The 22,811-nt window shown below is 32.0% G+C and overlaps 1 protein-coding gene across 1 annotated transcript in view; it reads left to right on the top strand.

The window, feature by feature from the left end:
• Positions 1–5,582, top strand: part of LOC108909278 (tetraspanin-2A) — a 247,945-nt gene extending 242,363 nt beyond the window's left edge. The window contains exon 5 of the mRNA XM_018713584.2: positions 4,937–5,582. Coding sequence (XP_018569100.1) covers positions 4,937–5,017 — 81 coding nt within the window. The 3' untranslated portion in view covers positions 5,018–5,582. The remainder of the gene's footprint in view (positions 1–4,936) is intronic.
• The last annotated feature ends 17,229 nt before the right edge of the window (positions 5,583–22,811 follow it).

The raw sequence follows: 22,811 nt of genomic DNA, 5'->3' as shown, positions 1-22,811 counted from the left end.
GTCTCTAAAATCACTTTTTTATGCTCTTTCCGAATATCGTATCGGAATTTCAAAAAAAATACATACAGAGTGTTGTTTTCTAGACTTGCACAAAAAATTTACAATTTTTGCAGTCCGGACCTGGATTTTTTTGCTGTCATACATGCATACATGAAGTATCGTGAGTGCATTAACCCTACCAAATATGAACCCATTATTCCATTCCCTACGAAAGTTTTGACATAAAGCAGTTTTGACCAAAAATCATAAATCACCCTGTACCTCAATAAAGAATGGCCAAGAAGTTATTTCTATAGGCGATCCTAGTTGCACTAGATGTCCTCTATCTCCCATCAAGCCATGTCCCTCTCGTGATGCAACACCCTGTATATTACATTATTCAATTTATGACAAATTCAAGTCTTTGACAGGTATACAGTAGTTTATGTTATGTATTTTTTTTTATGATAATTATGTACATTTAGACAATACATCGGAAACATATTGTGTGCCTAATAGTGTTTTTGCAGTTTTTCGTGCTGAGTACAAATTTGGTCGTGAAACTACTATATCAGAATTTTTATATATTTAAACATAAAAATATATTATCGTGTTCTGGATGTTATATCGCACATTTAAATATTGTTTTTATCCAATAGTATATACGTTAACTTAATGTACTTCTCTTCTTTATTTTGGATTGCTCTGAAATGACCGTCTCGTTCCAAGAAATCATTACAATTTAGTTGATTTTAGTATGTAATCAGTTACCTTCAGTTAATTGCTAAAATCCGTTTCTATTTGACTTAATTTTAAACTTGAAAATTGAATCGTATTGGCTGAAAATTCACCGGTCATAGATGTATTCATAATCCATCTACTTCAGTACCATTAACTACCACTGAATTGTTAGTAGAATAACGAATAATCGTAGTTGTTGAACAACTAATTGTTTTAAAGTTTTCGGAATATGTGCGAATGTTTTACACGTTTGATTTTATTTTCAAGCTATTTTTTCTTTGACCACACGATATTAATTTCTTTATTGCGTTCAATATTATGAGCCAACCAATTTTCAATTGATTTGTTTAATTTGAAACTGCCATAAGCACCAGCATTTCTGTCAATAACCGAGTTTCTTATTGATCCACCGTACGACATTACCAACTTTTCAAAGGATATTGTACAGGGATGTCCAGAAGTACGGAATAAAATTCATATCTTTTGAATGAGTTATTTTTTTTAAAACGCCGAAACACGTTAACTGATTTTGATTTTTTCCCCATGTTTCGGTTATATAATAATTAATTTTTCTTCAACCCCCTAACCCCAACTACCCCTACTTTTTTTTTTCAAATGGAAACATAAGGCATGAGGGGGCTTGTTGAAAAGCTTATAGAAAACCGAATCCAACCATACCAAATAATCAAGTTTTATTTTTTCAATAGCAAGGTTTTTAGGGTTATATAAAACACCTACTTAACAAGTGAAATAAAATTTAATTATCTTCAGTGTTATCCTCCATGAATTTGCACAGAATAAAATAAAGAATTTGAAACTGTACCTATCACTGCTAACGCAAAAAAGATATATTTTTTATGTTGCGTTTTTTTGGCACCACTTACTTGCCAGGCTTTCTGGTTAATTTTTCGCTTTAGTTGTAAATTGGAGTTCGAAACGTTACTATTGTGTCAAAATCAAGTTATTTACTGAATTGCAATGGTATTGTCGGAAAGGCAACGCATCGAAATCTTGATATTGCTTGGATGTGGAGACAAAATAAGAAGTCAGGCTGAAGTGCGCGATTTATTTAATGCGAAATATCCCGAAAACCAAATCTCGCAAGGGACAGTTAGTAAAATATTTCACAAATTTGAGGAACACGGTACAGTACAGACTTTGCCCAAAACTGGACGGGCACGTGCTTTGAATGAAGAAAAGAAATTAGACATTGCATTAGAACTTGTTGAAAATCCTCATACTTCAACTGTTTCATTGGCCCGCAATCACGATGCTTCTCGAACTGCAATTCGAATGTTTCTGAAACAAGAGAAATACCACCCCTATAAGGTATGTCTTGTCCAAGAGCTTTTGGAAGACGATTATGATAGGCGATTACAATTTTGTGAGGAAATGATGAGACGGTGTGACGACAATAATGGTTTTCAACGAGACGTACTTTTTTCGGATGAAGCTACGTTTTATTTAAATGGAGTGGTTAACAGGCACAACTATCGCTTTTGGTCCCAGGAAAATCCACACTGGACATGCGAATCGCATACGCAGCATCCACAAAAAGTTAATGTATGGGCAGGTATCATCAACAACAGAATCTTGGGCCCATTCTTTTTTGAAGAAAATCTTACTGCCGCACGCTACCTGGATTTCCTAACATTTGACCTGATACCTGCTCTAGCTGTGATTTTCCCTCATGAAATTGATCCAGATATACCGAATGAAAGAATTTGGTTCCAACAAGATGGCGCTCCCCCACATTTTGGTATTGATGTTCGAAGATACTTAGATGAAATGTTTCCAAATCGCTGGATTGGTAGACGGGGTACAGTTGAATGGCCGCCAAGATCCCCCGACTTAACACCCCTGGATTATTTTCTTTGGGGATATTTGAAAGAAAGAGTCTACCAGGACAGACCGGATAATATTGAGAATTTAAAGAACAAGATTAGGGCGGAGATGCATAATTTACCAGCTGAAGTCATTCAGAATGCTGTGGACAGCTTTTACTATCGTCTTGGAGAATGCCAAATAGTGAATGGAGGACATTTTCAGCATTTGCAACATTGAATTTATTTTTGTAAATTATCTAGTTGTTTCAATTTCTAAATGAAAAAAAACTTGTTATTGAAAAAATAAAACTTGTTTATTTGGTATCTGGATTCGGTTTTCTATAAGCTTTTCAACGAGCCCCCTCATGCCTTATGTTTCCATTTGAAAAAAAAAGTAGGGGTAGCTGGGGGTTGGGAGGTTGAAGAAAAATTAATTATTATATAACCGAAAAATGGGAAAAAATCAAAATCAGTTAATGTGCTTCGGCGTTTTAAAATAAATTAACTCATTCAAAAGATATGAATATTATTCCGTACTTCTGGCCATCCCTGTATATATATTCTATTCTTCCAAATGTATACAAACGAACGTAAATTTTTGCAAAAGATCAATCATCAGAACCTGTCATATATTTTAAAACATTATCGATAAAGGAATTATTCATATGGACAACTGTACCACAGATACACGTTTGTTCATTTTTTAATAAAAATGTAGAACCATACATTAATTCTATTTATACATTAATGAGACTTATGCAAGCGCTAGTCTTTGTATTTATAGAAAGCTTATCAATGAGACTGCATTTCGCTTGCCTGCTTTTACTGACCCAGGATTTGCAATGCGGATATTCAATTTTATGTTGCAGATATGTTTTTTTCTACAAAAGGTCCTGCATTTCTGTAACTCTTGCTGATACTCATGCTCTCATTTTCTAAACATAACCTAACCCTGTTAGTATTTCCAGTTTAATCAGCAATTGTAGGGAAGACTACCACAGTAAAACTTCTTTTGCCATCTGGACCTCAATTATACTGCTTCAGCTTCTGTATCTGGAGTCACTACTAAAACTTATTCCTATTTCCAATTCATTGCAGTGCAATACAGGGCACTGCTTGTCAACTTCTACTCGATTCTCGAAACTTTGACCTAGAACGCTGCTCGGGACTTTTTGTAGATTCTATCCATTAAATACGGAAAAAATTACAACCTTTTATATTTACGATTTATAACATTTTTTTGGCTGAATATTGATGTACAATTTGTTAACGGTTACACTGAAATTTAAAAAGATTTAATGTTTATGTCCTTAACATGCCACACCATTAAAAAGGGTGTTCCTTTAACATACCTAAAGCATATTAATTTTCTGAGTGATGAATGTTTGACAAAAATTTGTTTACTTCGTTTGGAATTTCAATTTCTTATATAAAGGAAGCAGCTACATTCATTTAACTGTTGAATATCAAATGTCAATACAATCGAAAAGGAAATATTTAAAATCGATAGCAGAGAGGTACCGGGGGCAAACATTTTTAGGAATTAATTTGGTAAAATATTAACCAGATTCCTCAATAAAAATGTAAACTTCTATGAAATTTACCAACGATTTGCTAACGAGACTATCTTTCTAAAAATATATTCACTTATTCCATCACATCTGTATTACCAGTAATGCAATATTTTCTATTATAATATCATTACCTACATCTATAAAAACTCAAAAAAATAATATTCTATTCTATCCATTATTTCATGCAGCATAGTAAGCTATAACTCTATTAAATAAATGTAATAAAGTATTTAAATATCATTCTTATGAATAAAATTTGAGGTAGATAACCTCGAGCGTATATAAATATGAACATTTATTGCTATTGTTTGGAGGAAGATATGTATGTTTTTGCAAATAAATTTGCGGAATAGGTGGACATATAATTTTATGGAATAAAAGGACAAACAAGCACTGAACCGAATGACTTCTAACATATAGACAATTCCACCACATAGCACTGTAATAAATTTAATGCCAATAGCTGTGTTTTCAACAAAAGACAGCTAATTCAACGGAGTTTATTTATTTTCGTTCTGAAATACGTTAGTATTATTTTGCGGTACTACAATAAACAAGAGATATTATAGGCATTTGGTAAATTATTATATTTTATCTACGTAGAGTACTCTAAATGTCATATTGAAAGCGTTATTACTTACATTGTTTAGTATATTTGGAAACCCAATTTGTAATATCCAAATGTCCCTTTCTTCTACGTATAAAAAAATTATAGAAAAATTATTTATTGAATATTACTAATAACAGTTACAACTGATATTTAAAAATTATTATTCTGTACTTGAATTTATGAATCATTACTATTTATTGTTGCAGGTCATAAATATTGTGTTGGCGACTATCCTCATGCAGGCACTGAAGAAGGAAGAGGAACAGGCCGAAACTTACAGGAAATAGTCCTTGTAATTGCAAAAAATATATAAATTGTGTGTATTAAAGTAGTATTAACGTTTTATACAAATTACCTACTCTTAATTTTTTCCTACTTGCAATTGCATTCCTTCTAAATGATTTGTCAAAAACAAAAAATCTGGATTTCCTAAACTAGGTATACTTATAAAGCGAATAGTACCTTCATGTATATAACTAACAATTAAAAGGTGAAATCTGAAAATCCCATATTTTAATGCTATATTATAGTTAAATAGTACATATTAATCTTAATTATGTAATATCTATGACACTTCTGGTTGTATCTAAAAAAGTTCAATATATTTATTTACATTCATAACACAGAAACAAGTAAAATATTTTATATCTGTGTGATCGCCAAAAATCTTCATACCATTTTCTACAATGCTTTTTTTTCATGTGTCGTAGAGCTGTTATTTTAGTATATTAGTATATGTTATGTCTCACAACCTAAGGTATCATATTCCATATGTTTATTTTAAGTTTTATGATAATAAAATGACAATATTTGTAATCCGTTTTATAATGATAATAAATAGGGTTTAAGAAATTTTTTGTTTAAAAAGTTCTTCTCTACTCAGTTCCATAGGAAAATTTCCATTGAAATATTCTAAAACCTACAAAATCAGTGACTACTAGCGTTTTGTTAAGTATTGTAATATGGGTGGCAAGTTAATGTATACATTTAAAAAATATTTTTTTGTACCCAAACCGCTCATTTAGTCAAAATTCTACCAAAAACTTCCAAATGGTATAACCTATCAAGTAAAAAATAGTTGTCATTATTGCCCTAAAGAGGGAAAAGTTATGAACGGATATTATTACCATACGTCAATTTTATCTCGTCTTAAAACTCTTTTTCATTTAAAAACAAATTACGCTGATTTAGTTCCTGTCTATAAAATAGCTAAAAATAGGCACATATCTACATCAGGGAAACAAAAAGAATATATTACCAAAACAAAATTAATAATTCGGATAATCCAGCAAAGGCAGCTTGGAATATAGTAAGTGAAATTTCTAACAAAAAGAAAAATAGGAGTAATATAACGATAAAATATAATGGAGTAACAATTGAAGATCCTGCTGAGTTTGCTTCAACTTTTAATAATTTTTTCATTAATACACCAAAAAATATTGTTGTAAATCAAACTTTGTTTTTAAAACCCTTTCTCTGAAAGTGAACTATTAAATTTATTAAGAAATAAATTAAAAAATAAGAAATCCGCAGGATCAGACGACATTCCCATGTTTTTAATGAAACGTGTTTTAAAAGTTATAATGCAGCCTATAATGTATCTAGTAAACCTATCCTTTCAAACCGGTATCTTTCCCGACACTTAAAGGTGAGAAAAGTACTACCTATTTTTAAAAAAGTGATAGTTTACCATTAGAAAACTATAGACCAGTTACTTTTCCTCTCAGCTCTTCAAAGATTTTTAATATGCTTATTTAGAACGTTTATCATTTTTTTTTATTTCAAATTTGCATCCTGGCAATTTTTTTTATTTTTTATTAGTTGCAAAATGAAATATACGTCGCACGAACGTGATATAGCTATATACTATTACATATTCGAAGAGATTATGAAAAGAGCTATAAGTTAAAAAAAATCGTCAACATTTATTGAAAACCAACGGAGTTACAGTCTGTCAAAGTTGACGGCCTATTGTTAAACAAATTAGGTTGGTAGCGGCAAAAAAAAATACTGTTATAACCGGCAACCCGAGTACTTTCCCAACTAAAAATATTTTACTTGTGGAAGTATGTTAAGTGCATAAGAAATATTGTCAAAAGTCAGTGGGTCGCTTGAATTTCGGAGAGCCGTGGCGCGGCGGAAGGGTGAGAGAAGCGAACGACGGCGAGTCCGAAGAAAATAACGATAATATTCATAGTCCTGCCGTTAAATAAGCGAAATTCGCTTGAAAATAATTAACGTTGTGTAACTCCGTTGTTTTTCAACGAATCTTGACGTTTTTTTTTAACTTAAAGCTCTTTTCATAAGCTTTCCGAATAATATAGCTATATCACGCTTGTGCGTCGTATATTTCATTTTGCAACTAATGCTAAAAAAATAAACAAAATTTCCAGGTTGCAAATTTGAATTAAAAATAAAATGATAGATTTCAATGTATTATTATGAAATCAACCATGAAAAAAATGAGTGCGATTGTGGAAGATGCTCGTGATCGTCCAGATTAATAATTAGTTAATTTGTTTATAAGGCCATAATTTGTAAACTATTCAACTTACCGATTCCAGAATTCGTATGAGTTATTCGGCAGTGATAAGGAATGAGAGGATTCGATGCCAAAACGTTCTGGTAATAATAACGCAGTTTATAAATGTTTAATTCAAAAGTCATAAATAAACTTCTTCTGTTTATTACTTTTGATCTAGTCAATATTTTTTGAATCTCGCGGGCTAGTCTTGTAGGTTTTTTGAAGACGAAAAGAAAAGTACTTTACTGTTTTCTCGTGGAAATGAACGGAAAAAAGTTATAAGCGAAAAACGTGAATTTACGTAAAATTATACAATTGACCACCCTGTAAACAATCTTCCCCTCATTTTCATGACTGCCGAAACAAAAAGTCGCGTGCAACTCTATATTTCCTGGCCTATATCTGTCTATCTATCTTGTAGGAGTTATAAGTTTTAAAAAACACTCTGTATAACACTAAAATTTTAGATTGAAAGCAAAAGTTCACACCCCAAAAATAATCCAAATCGATAAATACGTATTCGAGTTATTTACAAAATTCCAAAAAAATTAACGAACTTTGAGGCCACCAATGTACCTATTTTGAGTCCATGAACCTGTGGTCTTCCGTGGTACACTTTATTCTGCGACACCCTGTATAAACTAATTATATGAATGATTAGTAAGCGACACATTACATATTTATTGCTTTCAGATTTCCATAAAAAAATAAATTAATTAAATATTGTCTAAATAAGTAAATGATGATACTGCTGACTTTTTTTTACATTTATATTATATAAATTAAATTAATTTAAGTAATTGAAATTATTAAAATACTGTCAAATAGGCACCATTTCTTGCATTTAACTATAGAAAAAAACAGACGAAAACATGGGAGACCAGTTACTTTTCCTCTCAGCTCTTCAAAGATTTTTTAATATGCTTATTTAGAACGTNAACTGACAGCTGCTATACAGCTCGTTGAGAAATGAGGTTAAGTTGGTCGCTATAAGCTCCTCCCTACGTCCAATGTGTCAGAGCCAACTTCGACCACGTTTTATTTGAATGCTCGTTATATAAAAAAAATAAAACAAGATGTTTTACAACTAATATTTTTATTAAACAGATATAATATTTTTCTGCAATATTTGAAATAGTTTTTTTAAAAATAGGTACCTGACAATGCAATAACTTGTTTGGGACAATTTTCCACAATTTTTGCCTCTAGCTCTTCTTGCCCGTTTCTAAGTTGAGGAAACTGTATAGGTATTCCGTTTGGCAATAAGGTTATTCTTACATTCCCTTTGCCAATATATTTGGTTTCGAAATGGTGTTCACAAAGCCTATAATTCTTATATACATCCACAATCCTAGGCAATAAATCGAGTCTATTGCAAGTTTCTATCCACACTCGAGCACTGCAAACTAAAATAAAAATTCTCCTAAAGATATTCTCTATACTTATGCAATACCATATTAGATGAAAACATACCACATTATTTTATAAATCAAAATACTTTTTTCTGATTTACAGTTTATAGGTAGGTACTTAAAATAATAATAATAATAATTACCTTTCTAATCCTTACGTAATCTCAAACGGGTTAATTCTTCACCAGTTTTGGATGAACAATCGCGAAAAGCATAATAATAACCATGCATTTTATTGATTTCAAGTTAATTAAATAAAACCACTATCAATTAACATTATACAACACAACTCTCCACCGCCAAAAAACTATTACTCGTTTCTTCTATTTATATTTGGCGGCTCTGACAGCCACTGACAACGGACAACAACATGAGCCAATTCGCGCATACGCATACGAAAACTGTTAATGCAGAAAGCCTTGCTGTCGCCGCTTCTCGTTGGTATAGTATTCTCTGGTATAACTCCGTTGTTTTTCAACGAATCTTGACGATTTTTTTTTAACTTAAAGCTCTTTTCATAAGCTTTCCGAATAATATAGCTATATCACGCTCGTGCGTCGTATATTTCATTTTGGAACTAAGGCTAAAAAATAAACAAAATTTCCAGGTTGCAAATTAGAATTAAAAATAAAATGATAGATTTCAATGTATTATTATGAAATCTACCATGAAAAAAATCAGTGCGATTGTGGAAGATCCTCGGGATCGTCCAGACTAATAATTAGTTAATTTGTTTATAAGGCCATAATTTGTAAACTATTCAACTTACCGATTCCAGAATTCGTATGAGTTCGACAGTGATAAGGAATGAGAGGATTCGATGCCAAAACGTGCTGGTAATAATAACTCAGTTTATAAATGTTTAATTCAAAAGTCATAAATAAACTTCTTCTGTTTATTACTTTTGATCTAGTCAATATTTTTTGACTCTCGAGGGCTAGTCTTGTAGGTTTTTTGAAGAGGAAAAGAAAAGTAATTTACTGTTTTCTCGTGGAAATGAACGGAAAAAAGTTATAAGCGAAAAACGCGAATTTACGTAAAATTAACCACCCTATAAACAATCTTCCCCTCAATTTTATGACTGTGGAAACTAATATGTTATTTTACTTAATATTTAGCATCTATAGTGATAAATTCAGCTTGCCGAAACAAAAACTCAGTGCAACACTATATATCCTGGCCTATATCTGTCTATCTATCTTGTAGGAGTTATAAGTTTTAAAAAACACTCTGTATAACACCAAAATTTGTAGATTGAAAGCAAAAGTCCACACCCCAAAAATAATCAAAATCGATTAATATGTATTCCAGTTATTTACAAAATTCCAAAAAAATTAACGAACTTTGACGCCATCTAGCGGCCAAACGCAGCGATTTCGGATATAGGTGAATTAGCCTCAATGTACACTTTATTCTGAGACACCCTGTATAAACAAATTATAGCAATGATTAGTAAGCGACACATTACATATTTTTTGCTTTCAGATTTCCATAAAAAAAAATAAATTAATTAAATATTGTCAAAATAAGTGATACTGCTGACTTTTTTAACATTTATATTATATAAATTAAATTAATTTAAGTAATTGAAATTATTAAAATACTGTTAAAGAGGCACCATTTCTTGCATTTAACTATAGAAAAAAAAAGACGAAAACATGGGAGACATTTTTGTTCACAAGGTAAGTACAGTTTGGGTAATAGATATCTTTTATAAAGTGATAGCACTTACATTCCTAATAAATCCCGCTCACTGAATAATTCATGGGAACGCCTTGCTGAAATTTTGATGTTGAAAACGCATTAATATTTCTGGCGATAAAAAATGAAGGAAATTAAAAACAGCAGCATCTGCAAAACCGCGTTCTTGAATATTTCATTTTCTTAGAGTGGTGCTCCTGCCTGTTTCGCCTAAACAAAGGTGCAGATGTAATCCAATTACTGTGCTATGCGAATATTAAAGTTACAGTTCAAATATATTATTTCGGTTAGTGGGTACGACTCCGGGGCCATACTTGGCCATTATTTATTTTAATTTGATTCCGGGGCTCCATTTCGATGATTAAAGATGTTCCTTGAACGTAATTCGATACTCGGGGGGCGAAGGGGTTTCTATGAGAATTTATTTGTGGGTTCTTAATGGATTAATTTAATTTATCTATTTATACTTAGGGGTACCCTTTTGTTGTATCTCTATTTTGAACAACCAGATATAACAAAAAGTATTGTTACATCTCCATGTACGAGAAGTGTCTCTTAATTCAGCTTTTAAATTTCTACGGGGTGCTTTTTGAGCTCAATAGAAATTTGCAAATTTCTGAAAAAAAAAAACAAAAATACCCAATAGGTATGGGAAACAGAACCACGAAGTTCTTTATGATCATTAAATTTAAAATATGCAGAATATCCCAGAAATAAGGGCTAAAATTTTAACCACAAATATACGAGTAGTTCATTAAAAGTATAACAACTTTTGTGTGATACATTTTCTTTGAAAACTCGCTTATTTGTAAAAAAAAATGTATAACCCTAACGATTCTATGGCTAAAAAAAAATCTAAGTAACATATGCGAATATTTTATGGAATGATTCATCATTTTAAAAGTTTCTTCCTATCCAGAACACAGTGACGGCTCCTGACATTGTGAATAGGTAAGGTCCGTACCTTTTTGACTAGGTGGGCAAGAAAGAAAAAAAAGCGCTGCATGCACAAATTTTTAAATTTTCAAGGTCAAACGACTAAATGCATCTAGAAATTTTCAGTTACATTTACAATATTATAGATAAACTTATGTTAACGAGCAGGATTTTAATTCAGACTATAAAAAATAATACGCAAGTACAGGGTGCGGCTAAGTAACTATATGATGTAAAAAAATTGTAACTTCTTTGCTTGTGAATATTTCACATATTTTTTTTCTATTTCAGGAATTACACTTGGGAGAATATATAAAAATGGAACGCTATACAATTGCGCAAAGAACTAAGATTGTTTTTCTATTCCTTGAAAATAATCGTTCGATAATTAATACTCAACGTGCATACAGAAGATTTTATGGTGTAAGAACTGCTCCAACGGGTCCAACCATTAGTTCGTTGATGGATAATTTTGCTGAATTTGGGACTGTCTGAGATTCAAGCCGTACGGGCAGACCTCGGACTGTCTGAGATTCAAGACGTACGGGCAGACCTCGAACTGGCAGATCGGCCGAAAATATTGATGCTGTGAGACAGAGCGTCACAGAAAATCCGGAGACATCAACGAGAAGACGATCTGCCCAGTTGCAGCATTCTGACCAGTGACCACACTCTTCGGCGAATTTTGAAACACGATTTGCACCTCTTCCCTTACAAAATCCAACTAGTCCAAAAACTAATTCCTGAGGACTTCGTATTGCGCTTGGAATTTGCTAGAGCAGTTTTAAATCTCGTTGATCAAAATGAAATCTTTTTGTCAAATTTAATGATGACCGACGAAGCGCATTTTCACTTGAACAGTTTCGTAAATAAACAAAACAACAGATTTTGGGGATCCCAAAATCCCAAAAATCTTCATCAAAAATCTTTACACACAATTCGTATTACTGTTTGGTGTGGCATTACCGCCGAATACATTTACGGTCAATCTTTTTTTAAAACGATCAAGGTGTAAGTTAAAAAATAAATGGAGAACGTTACAGAGTAATGCTTCAAATTTTTTTATTTCCGCAATTGCCACCAAACGCCAACATATGGTTTCAACAAGATGGTGCAACACCCCATACAGCCCGTGCAACGATGGAGTTATTGAGACAACAATTTCCAAATCGAATAATTTCTAAATACGGCGATTTGATATGGCCACCACGATCGCCTGATTTAACTGCACCAGATTTTTTCTTGTGGGGCTATCTCAAGGACGAAGTTTATGTGAATAAGCCCCAAACCTTGCAGCAACTAAAGGACAATATCCAAGAAGAAATTGATCGTATACCACAAGAAACACTCGACAAAGTTATGGAAAATACTTTAAAAAGAGTACATTTTTGCGTTAGAGAAAACGGTTCTCATTTAACTGACTGATTATTCTTCATAATTAATGTAAAAAATAACATAAAATAAACTTTACTTTTATCATTCAATTTTTTGTTTTTTTCATTCCATTCAATATTTATTTAAAAAACAAATCATATAGTTACTTTAGCCGCACCCTGTATTTGGATATTTTATTAATGCGTTCTCAAATAAAAGGAATAGCCATTTTTTATTATAGTGTTATTCGCCAATAGCCGTACTATAATCGTAAATTAAAAAATTATATTATTATTAGTAATAATATCAGAACTTTAAGAATTGTATCAAGTAACAGAAAAAAAAGTGATATATTAAAAAAATATACATATATAAACAAATTTTCATAAGGATAAGACAACTTAATCTATTTACATATAAAACAACACCATTTGCCTTCACTTTTAACAAAATATTTTAAAAACATAGTGAATGTTTTTATAAAACAGATTTATTTGTACGTCTTTTAAATTTCCAAATTTACTTACAATAATGTCTTCATATCATCAAAATTGAGGATCGGCACTAAGACTTTGCAATAGTTCTTTTTCTATTGTCATCACTGATAAGTTGTTTTAGCGCTCTTGTGTCATCGTATTTCTAAGTCTTAATGCACTTAAAACACAAAAAGTTTGTTTCTACCCAAATACTTGTGCAGGAATTGTTAAAACTGGGCAAAACAATTTGTATGTTTCCGAAAATACCATTTTAAATTCCTTGTATAATATTTCTATCGCTTCTTGAATTTCTAATTTACGAAATTGTCCGTCTTTTGTACAAAAATTGTACAAAATATATTAAGTTCGTTTTTCAACCTATCTATTTCAAAATATTTGTAATAAACATTCAAACGATTTTTCGGGAAATTTGTTTGCATATTCGGGAAATTTTGAGGGATCTATTAAAGCAAAAAAATTTAAATCATGTAAATTCCCAAAACGAAACTTTTGCCCCGTTTACTTGGTACTCCAATAATATTTTTCGCATATGTAATTAAAAATATTTTTAAATTTTTCTTCGTTTTTTAATTCAGAAATTCTTTAACTAGTGATTTTAATTTGTTTAGAGCAGTAGTTTACGTCATTACGTCTTGAAAAAGGTGTTTCAAGAGATAAAACAAAATTGTGAGATAGTTTCATTATTAACTACCTATGTAGGTATTTTATAATACAATAAGTATCTATTAAATTACGTTAAATTTAGTCTTACTTTGTTTTCTTGTAAGGAAATTGTTTTTCATTTACTTTAAATAATTAATACCTGCCTTATCCTTATCCTTAAAGCCTTTGTACTATTCCTCACACTACCCGCGTACTATACGACGCGTCCATTAACCGCGAACTGAAGCTACAAGACAAATACAAGCATCTTTGAGCCGGCCTCAGTTCCCTCCTAAATCACGTTAATTTAACCGCCTCGCGAGGAGGGGATACTGTAGCATATTGTAGGCAAGTGTGTAGGCCTACAAACAAAGAATTTCTGGTCTCACTGTGGTGTTGACTAGTGGGGAGTGACAGTGTCCAATGCCGCGCCGATAAAAACGGCGAGCGACGAGCGACGAGATATTCAATATTCAAGAAATTATGTTATACTGTTATTTTGATTTTTGATAAATGTAATAGGTAATTGAAAATTAGTTTACCTAACTGTTTATTTAGGTTAATAGTAGAATAGTAGGTATTAAAATATACGGTGTGAGAGCCAAATTTTACAGTGAGGCCCGGCTTCAGTTGTTTCATACGACGAGCCGCCACTGCCAGAACACCAAATATTAACAGTATTAAGTTTCCATTTTTTGCATTTCTTTCTGAATATTACTAATTCAATTAAGCACTTCAATTTATACAGTGGAGTGCTTAGCATTGATTTCGAGGTCTTCTGTGAATACTTGAAATATGGAAGCTTTTTGAAGTTTGTGTAGACCTTCTATGAGTACCTTAGAACTTTGTAAGCTTCTAGGAGTTTATTTTACTGTTATCTTCCCCGAAGGATTAAACAATGCCTTGGTGGATGAGCGCTAGATCTGAGGTCTAGGCCGGGAGTAATGTGTTCTCAAAAATTTATGAAAATCTTTAACAATGTTCTGAATTGCTAAAAAAATATTAATTTACCATAGCATATGATTTATAAACAGTTTTATGTGATCACAACTTTAAATTTCGTAACGTACTAGACATACTGGCTGGATTCCGATCCTGATTAATGGGTGAAAGATGTCAGGGTCGACGTTCAATCACAGTCCTTGATAGGGCCGCAGAGATCCTGTAACGAACTCCGCTTTAGTTGCACAATTGGCCTCTCCGGATTTTATCCATTTTTGAATTGTCGTCTACTGGAACTAATGATCGGCTTGCAGACCGACGTGATACTTTCGTTTTGTCTAGTGTTTTCCCAGCTGAAATTCCGCAATAGACGGAAAACTGTTCAGAAATTCGAAACTAAGTGATTCTCGAAAACAAAGTATAAGACAAAAGTTGGGTCAGCGGTATTAGGAATGCGGTGAGGGATATATATTCTATGAAAAGGGAATTCAATAAAAGAAGATGGAAACCAAAATACGAGAAACATCAGCTACCATAGAACCTCCACTTATGTCATTTAATATGAATCATATAATTATAGGGTCTTTTTTAATGTGATACTTTTTCTTAGTTGCCAGGTCAAAAAGAATCTATTTGTCGAGAATGTCGACATGAAAGAATTATTGTGCTAATTAAAAATGAAAAAATGTTTCCTTGAAACTTCATACTAAAGGATTCGGTTTTCGAGTAAAATTAAAAACATTATAGCACGGCACTAATTGTTATTAGTACCACGGATAATACACCAACAAAAAGGTTTAAGATGTGAACTAATTAGAGATGTACCGCGGACATATCAGCTGGACATGTCCATCGGACATGTCGTGAAAAGTAGATATGTCCTGAGGACACTTTTCAAGATTGAAAAGTTGTATGCGCATGCGCGGAATTATTTGTTGCATTCATAATTCCCGCAAAAATTTTTTGAGGTTGGTACATGTAAAATTAAAGATATTCAGCCATTTTCTTGTAATTTTGTTGGTAATTGTTTAATTGAAACTGACATTTTAAAAATACAACCTCTTTTATGTCAATATTTTATTATTTGTGGCGTTAACGAATAGTAAATAGTAGGTAATCAGTTGATTCTTAATTTAATATTTGATACACGAATAGTTTATAAATGAAGTATGACGCCAAAATCAACAGTTCGGTTATATTTTTCTGAATTGAGTAAAAACATTTTTTAAGAATTCCAGTAGGATATAAAAACATTTAAATACGTGTATTGGCTGTCAGGGGAAAATTAGAAACCAGTTTATAAAAAAGTCTAAAGGCAGGTAATAAGTAAAATATATCGACATATATTCATTAGAATAAAAGTAATATTTTGCTTTGTGTATCCTCAAGCAGTGACCTGTGAAAATATGACGTCACTCGTAGGTGCTTTATTAGATTCAAGGTCAAAAGTACTTTTTCCGACATGTCCAGACATTTCATTGACATGTCCGTAACACACTTTTCCGAAAAGTGCCGATCTCTAGGATTAATTAATTTGTATTCATAAGTATATATGTATGTAAGATAAGAGTGTTAATTCTATTTTTGAAATATGATAACACGACATGACAATCCATCATAACTGACATATTCTCTTTAACAGTTGTGTTAAACCACAATTGGCTGTGGTGAGTGTATGTGAACATAATCGCTGCATGTTGGAGTGTATCCTAGGATTCCATCTTGGGATCAATTTCTCAATAGAGTATGAATTGGTAGGGTCCAGTTCTAGAATAATCAGTGCTACTTATCTAGTCCTATAATGTTGAATCGTGTTCGAGTACCGTTGTGCTATTGTTTGTAATTTTATGGAGTATGAAATATTAAATCTTCCAATCTCTACAGATTCGATAAATGAAAATCTTAAAATAAAATAATTTATGTCGTTAACAAGATCATAGTCCCGCTATATTGAAAAAAAAGTTTTTAAGAGAAAGTTAGATAGCATTTTCAAATGGCTTAAAGTATATATAATAATAATTATAAGTATAGATATTTAAAGGTTAGTGTTTAAAGTTCTAAATTAATTAAAAAGCTGTCCATTATGGTTCAACAATTAATGAAATAATAGAAAAATACTTTACTATTATATAGCTTTATTTAATGCAAGTGTTTAATGTGCCAATAAAAATACAAGGCATTCTTTAACAGTAATTTCATATAGCAAATCTGTTTCCCATCATCATTCCAGATAGCAACGGGAGAAAAACGTAATTGCTGTTTTTTAACAGACATTTTGAGGTGAAAAGTAATAACGTTCGATAAAAATACACCAGTTTTTTTAAAACGTGTCCGAGAGAAGAACGTTGTATAGAGCTGCATCATTCACTTCTACGACACAATAGGACGTCAGATGAAAAATGTAATTTTGTAACAAGAACACTCAAAAACCGGATAAGCGCTTCGGCGACCCATTCGCTTCGTATTTGAAACGCTTTTGTCGAGTTATTTAATCAGTAACATATGAGGCAGACTGTAATTATTTGAGTGCTTCCTCAATATTGAATTCATCCGTAAAATCGGATTCTATTTAAAAATACTTATATTGGGAACGTACAGGATGTTACGATTTTTAAAAATTTTATTTTGTTAATAAATTTAGATGATATTTGCTTACATTGTTTTGCTCTCTCACTCTCACTCTCACTCTCACTCTCACTCTCACTCTCACTCTCACTCTCACTCTCACTCTCTCTCTCTCTCTCTCTCTCTCTCTCTCTCTATCTCTCTCAGAAGCGAATTCTGAAAGAGACATTTTTTAACCATTTGAATCTAATTTTCACCTTTTGAAATTTAGGTATGTTCTTTATTATTTATTATTATTAAATAAATATTTAATAGAGTGACCCTCAAAGTTCACGTAAAATTCCAAAATGCAATAATATATAGGGTGTCCCATTTAAAATAATGAAGTTGGTGCCGACTTCCGGTATAACCGGAAGTGCTGGAGAATTCTAAACATTTTAGTTGTGTTCGCCCCAGGGACACAGCCATGTTGCCAAATTTTTACTTTCCTAGATATCGATCGACGCAGTTCCCGGTTGGGCACCCTGTATAACTGCACTACTTTCAAGTTTGTTAAGAGCGGTTATTTTACAACAATCGAATTTACAATTTTTTTGTTTTAGCAACTCAACTGATTCTCTAGTGACTGATCTCTCTTCACTCACTGATCTCTGACTGTTTGTGTATTATATAAATTTATGTGATACAATTAACCATCATGAAACATCCCAGCATTTTTCCTGAATTTTTAAACTATGAAAATACTATTATAAACTGTAGATCTATGCTAACAGTGTTCTTAAATCTAATTACATTTGTGGAATGCTTATTTCTTCAGCCTTCTTTTGATATACAGTGGGTGTCCGCAAATTTCACCAACAACGTTTGGTTGCACATTCATGACGATAAATAAAGACGATCTACGAAAAAAAGTTAAATAAAAACCTTTTGCTTTTTGAGTTACAGGCCTTCAAATTTGTCAAGAATAAAACTAATTTAATTAATAACTTCATAACCCTGTTACCGATCGCGTTAAAATTTGGTACATTTATTTGGACTAGTATTGCGTATTGGACTAGTATTATTTCTTAAAGTTTTAGTCAAATCGATATACTGGGTGATACTTAATTTTCTCCCGTTACCGTTATAAGGTTTATTGATTTCAATTTCTTCACTTTGATATCTTACCAACTAACGCTTTTTAAACTATTCTTCTTACATACATAAATACTATCCCATTAACTACTTTTTAACGAATCTTACATTACGTTTCCAAATTCTTTTCTTTCTATTGAATTTTTTAGTTTTTTTATATCAAATTCAATATAAAAAATGAAGTAACGAATTTTATCAAAATATAATTCTTTTAATAGTAAATAGAAATGCTTAATAATATATTAATTTATAATCAGTGCCCAAGGAATTTTGATTAGAGAATGATGAAAGTAAAACAAATTATGTCAGAAAACAAAGGGAAATTCCAACCATAATAATAATTCGGTATAGTCCTATCTTACCAGAGAAAATAAGGAGATTATGAAACGAATTCGATATTAGAATATTTTTTCAGACAACAAATACGTTTCGGACGTTTTTGTCAAAGACGCGTCCAAATAATGGTGATCAAAGTTCATAAAATTGCTTTTATAGCACACCTTGTAAATGTAATAAATCTGATCTGAATATGTTAGAATTATAAATTTGAAATCAGGCTTGGGAAAATGATAATACCCTCTTGGTTCAACTCAGTAAAATTAACAGTTTTGGAAATATTTGTGATTTTATGTCACAGTGCACACTGAGCGGCGCCTCCTCCATTTTTTGTTTTTAATTTTTAATTGGACATAATAATTACTATGTTAGAACCATACATATTTTTAATCTAAGAACCTAGAAAATCTTACTGTCTGCTAATTTATTATTCACTAACAAAATTTGACAAACACACTTTACATATAACACAAAATAGAAAAACGAAACAAGAATAAGTTAAAGTAAGTTAAAACAGTAATTTAAAAGAAAGAAAACAATGAAAATACATTTTCAATATGGCACTTTCCAGCTCCACACACTTCCTAAGTCTACGAATGCTATTTGTTTGTGCACGAAAAAGCATTTCTGAGGTAGGTATGTTTAATATTATCATTATCACATTGGAAATTAATTTTTGTAGCAATTCATCCCTTGTCTGTACTGGAGTTGCGTACACTAAACTTCCTTACGGTACGGTAAGTCCATCGGGTTTAAAGTCTGGAGAACGCGGTGGCCATGAAATTGGGCCTCCTCTCCCAATCCATTTATTATTAACACAATGGATACATAATTTCGTACATCAATATTGAAATGGAGAGGAGCCCCATCGTGCATGAACCAAACGTTTCGTCGGATGTCTAATCGAACATTGTCTAATAGTAGCTACAAATTATTTTGCAAAAACTCCTAATACTGATGACCATTTGACGTTCCTCAAAAACGTATGAACCTATTAAATTATTACCCTTTTTCGTGTACGAACAAATAACGTTCGTAGTCTTAGGAAGTGTGTGGAGGTAGAAGGTGCCCACAGTGAAAATGTATTTTGATAGTTTTCATTATTTTAAATTATTATTTTAACTTTAACTTATTCTTGTTTTGGTTTTTCTGTTTTGTGTTATGTGTAAAGCGTGTTTGTCAAATTTTATTAATGAAAAATTACATTAGCAGTCAGTAACATTTTCTCAGCTCTTATTTTAAAAATATGTATGCTTCCAACATAGTAAGTGCAATTAAAAATTAAAAACAAAATGTTGTGGAGGCGCAGCTTGATGTGCACTGTGTCATAAAATCAAAAATATGTCCTAAACTGTTAATTTTACTGAGTTGAACCAAGAGGGCATTATCGTTGGCAACTTTTTAATTTTCACCTTTGAGGGCCCGTAACTTGTTAACGAGGGTCCGTATGATGAAGAAATTGTATTATTTTGACCTCATCTATATGTACTTAACTTTTTTGTATCAAGCACCGGGACACCCTGCATATATTTTTTTCACAGGTGGAAAGAATACCCAAATAAGTAAATATGTTTTTAATATCAAGGAACGATTATTCATAATTGCATTGTTTTCTTATACTTTTTCTCGATTTGAAATAAATACTATTACCATGTCACTAGTCTGCCTTCGAAGTAAGCAACTGTACAAACGCTACAACGTGTGTTTATCGAGCCGCTTCTTACATTCGTATTTACCGAATCTAAACACGTGTAAGGCGTTTCCCGTAACAATTTTCTCGCGCTTTCCAATCTGCCCTCCTTCCATAATCTTTTCTTTTTCGACAACGTTGACTCAATTCCTTCGCATAAAAGTGATTTCCATGTTATCATTGAAAATGGCGAATATCTGCTTAAGTGCATTTCCCACCATCGTCAGCTCCTTGAAATATAAAATTCTCGGAAAGTATTTCTCAAGTAGAGTCACATTGTGACCGAAAAGTTGCAAACAAGCCATCCGTGTTTTACGTAACGCCGTAATTATATGAAAGAACGGGAAAAGTTTCATGTAAAATGTAGTATTCAATAATGTATTCAATGCATTATATGACAACAGACAACGATTATTCCTGGAAAGTCATTGTCCTCCGCGTCTTAACGAAACATATATCTAGCCTCTACAATTTTTTTAATTCCAAAGTGCAACTGCAACTTTGAACCATGAATTTTTAGAGCTTGACGCCCAGTGACACTTTTAATCTACCACTCAAAAGCTACAAAAACCACGTGGTTTCAAACCATTTGACCGAAAACCAATTTACATAAGGATTCCAGCGGGGTCCTTTGTGCAAAAATATAATATTTTGTCATTAATGGAAAAAAAATTTCTTCCCAATCAAAATTGTTATTTTGTTGATGATAGCGAAAATCCGTATGCCTGCACACTACAGTGTTTAATCAAGGACCAATTTAAAATACGTAGAAACGTTTTGCCATGATGTCGTTTGTTTTCATAGGGTGTAAAGCGATTTCACGGTAAATTTTCTCATCAAAACAAAAGAAACAAGTAGATGTTTTCAGTGCGGTTCCTAGGCCATGTTATCGTTCAAAGATTGAATGTCAAATACAGATTTTGATAATTTTCTCAAGAACCGTTGAAAATATATAATAGGTGTAAATAGGATGGGGGTCATATTTATACTGTGCAAAACTGTACTTATCTTATCAACTTCGAGTCACCTGTTACATAGGTGTTGTATAACAATGAAAAAGTAATACTAACGGTTGGTAGAAGGAAGCGCAAAAAAGAAATACGCCTAGGTAGGAAATTCTGGAACGAAGCCTAAATAGTTGTAGATAGTCAGTTGAAGTGCGAACAGTGTGGAGATCGGCAGTAAGACGATCGGCGGGCAGTGTGTCAAAGTAGTGAAAAGTTAATTGGTTAAAGTGTTATTAGTTAGCAGGTAATATTCTTTAAGTACTTTGTTGTTAATTGTTCTATGTAATCTTATGATTGTAATGTTTATAGATGTTTCATGATAATAATTCTTTGTATGTTTAGCTTCCGTTGCTTTATGCTCAAGGGCATATATTTTTCTAAGNGCTAGGTATCATAAGTTTGTTTTCTCAAATTTCTTCATAAATAGTATTTTTTTTGTAGTTTTCATACACCATCATTAACAATGAAGAAATACACAAATCGAAAGCAGTTTTAATCAGTTTTTTCGAGTAATAGTACTTGTTCCCCTGAATACAAATCTAAAATGATTATTATTTTTAAATCAAATAAGAATCGAGTTTTAATTAGTTTTTTTTTGACCACTATAATTCTTACTCATGTCATCACTTTGCAGCGTATATTACGGGACACCCGGACTTAGCGTGGTAAATTATATCCCTGCACTATCAGCGTTGCCAGGTTATCTTTTTAAAACAACTGGAAAATGATTTAGTAAAACAGATTGCTTTGATATGACTTGTCGACGTGTCATTTTAAAGTCACCATATTATCTTGATATCAATGTGGTCGAGGCGTTGAACATAAATTCAAAAAAAATGTTTTGTGTGATTTACTAAATACCTACTAACTAAAATACTATTGGTATGTAGATATGTTACTAATTGTAAATAAAATTAATAATAAAAATAAAATAATTATTTTAAGGTATGAAAATTACTAAAAAAGGTTGAAAAAAGTTAGTTTTGATTACGGAATTTGAGAAAACAAACTTATGGTACGTGTTTGTAACGGTAAGGATCTGATTTATAAGAACGGAACACGTAGAAAAGTGTCGACTGAAAAATTTATAAAACATGAACTGCTCCTGTCTCTAGTTATTGGAAGTCCATGCACGTTGATTATCTACGCTTCCCATCTAGTGCAGTCTTGCACGGTAATGCAGATGGTGTCTGTTAACAGCGAGTTGCTTTTAAATGAACCGTCTGTAAGTAATATCTGGCTCGTAAAGTCTCGATGTCGTCGTAGTCGTGTATCCAATTAGTAAAATTAGTTTTTCGCCGAAACATCTACCAAGTCTGTA

The sequence above is a fragment of the Anoplophora glabripennis genome, unplaced genomic scaffold (genome assembly GCF_000390285.2).
Source record: "Anoplophora glabripennis isolate ALB-LARVAE unplaced genomic scaffold, Agla_2.0 scaffold342, whole genome shotgun sequence".
NCBI classification, from domain to species: Eukaryota; Metazoa; Arthropoda; class Insecta; order Coleoptera; family Cerambycidae; genus Anoplophora; species Anoplophora glabripennis.
Note: the sequence above shows the minus strand (reverse complement) of the source record. Positions and strands in the feature narration are given on the sequence as shown.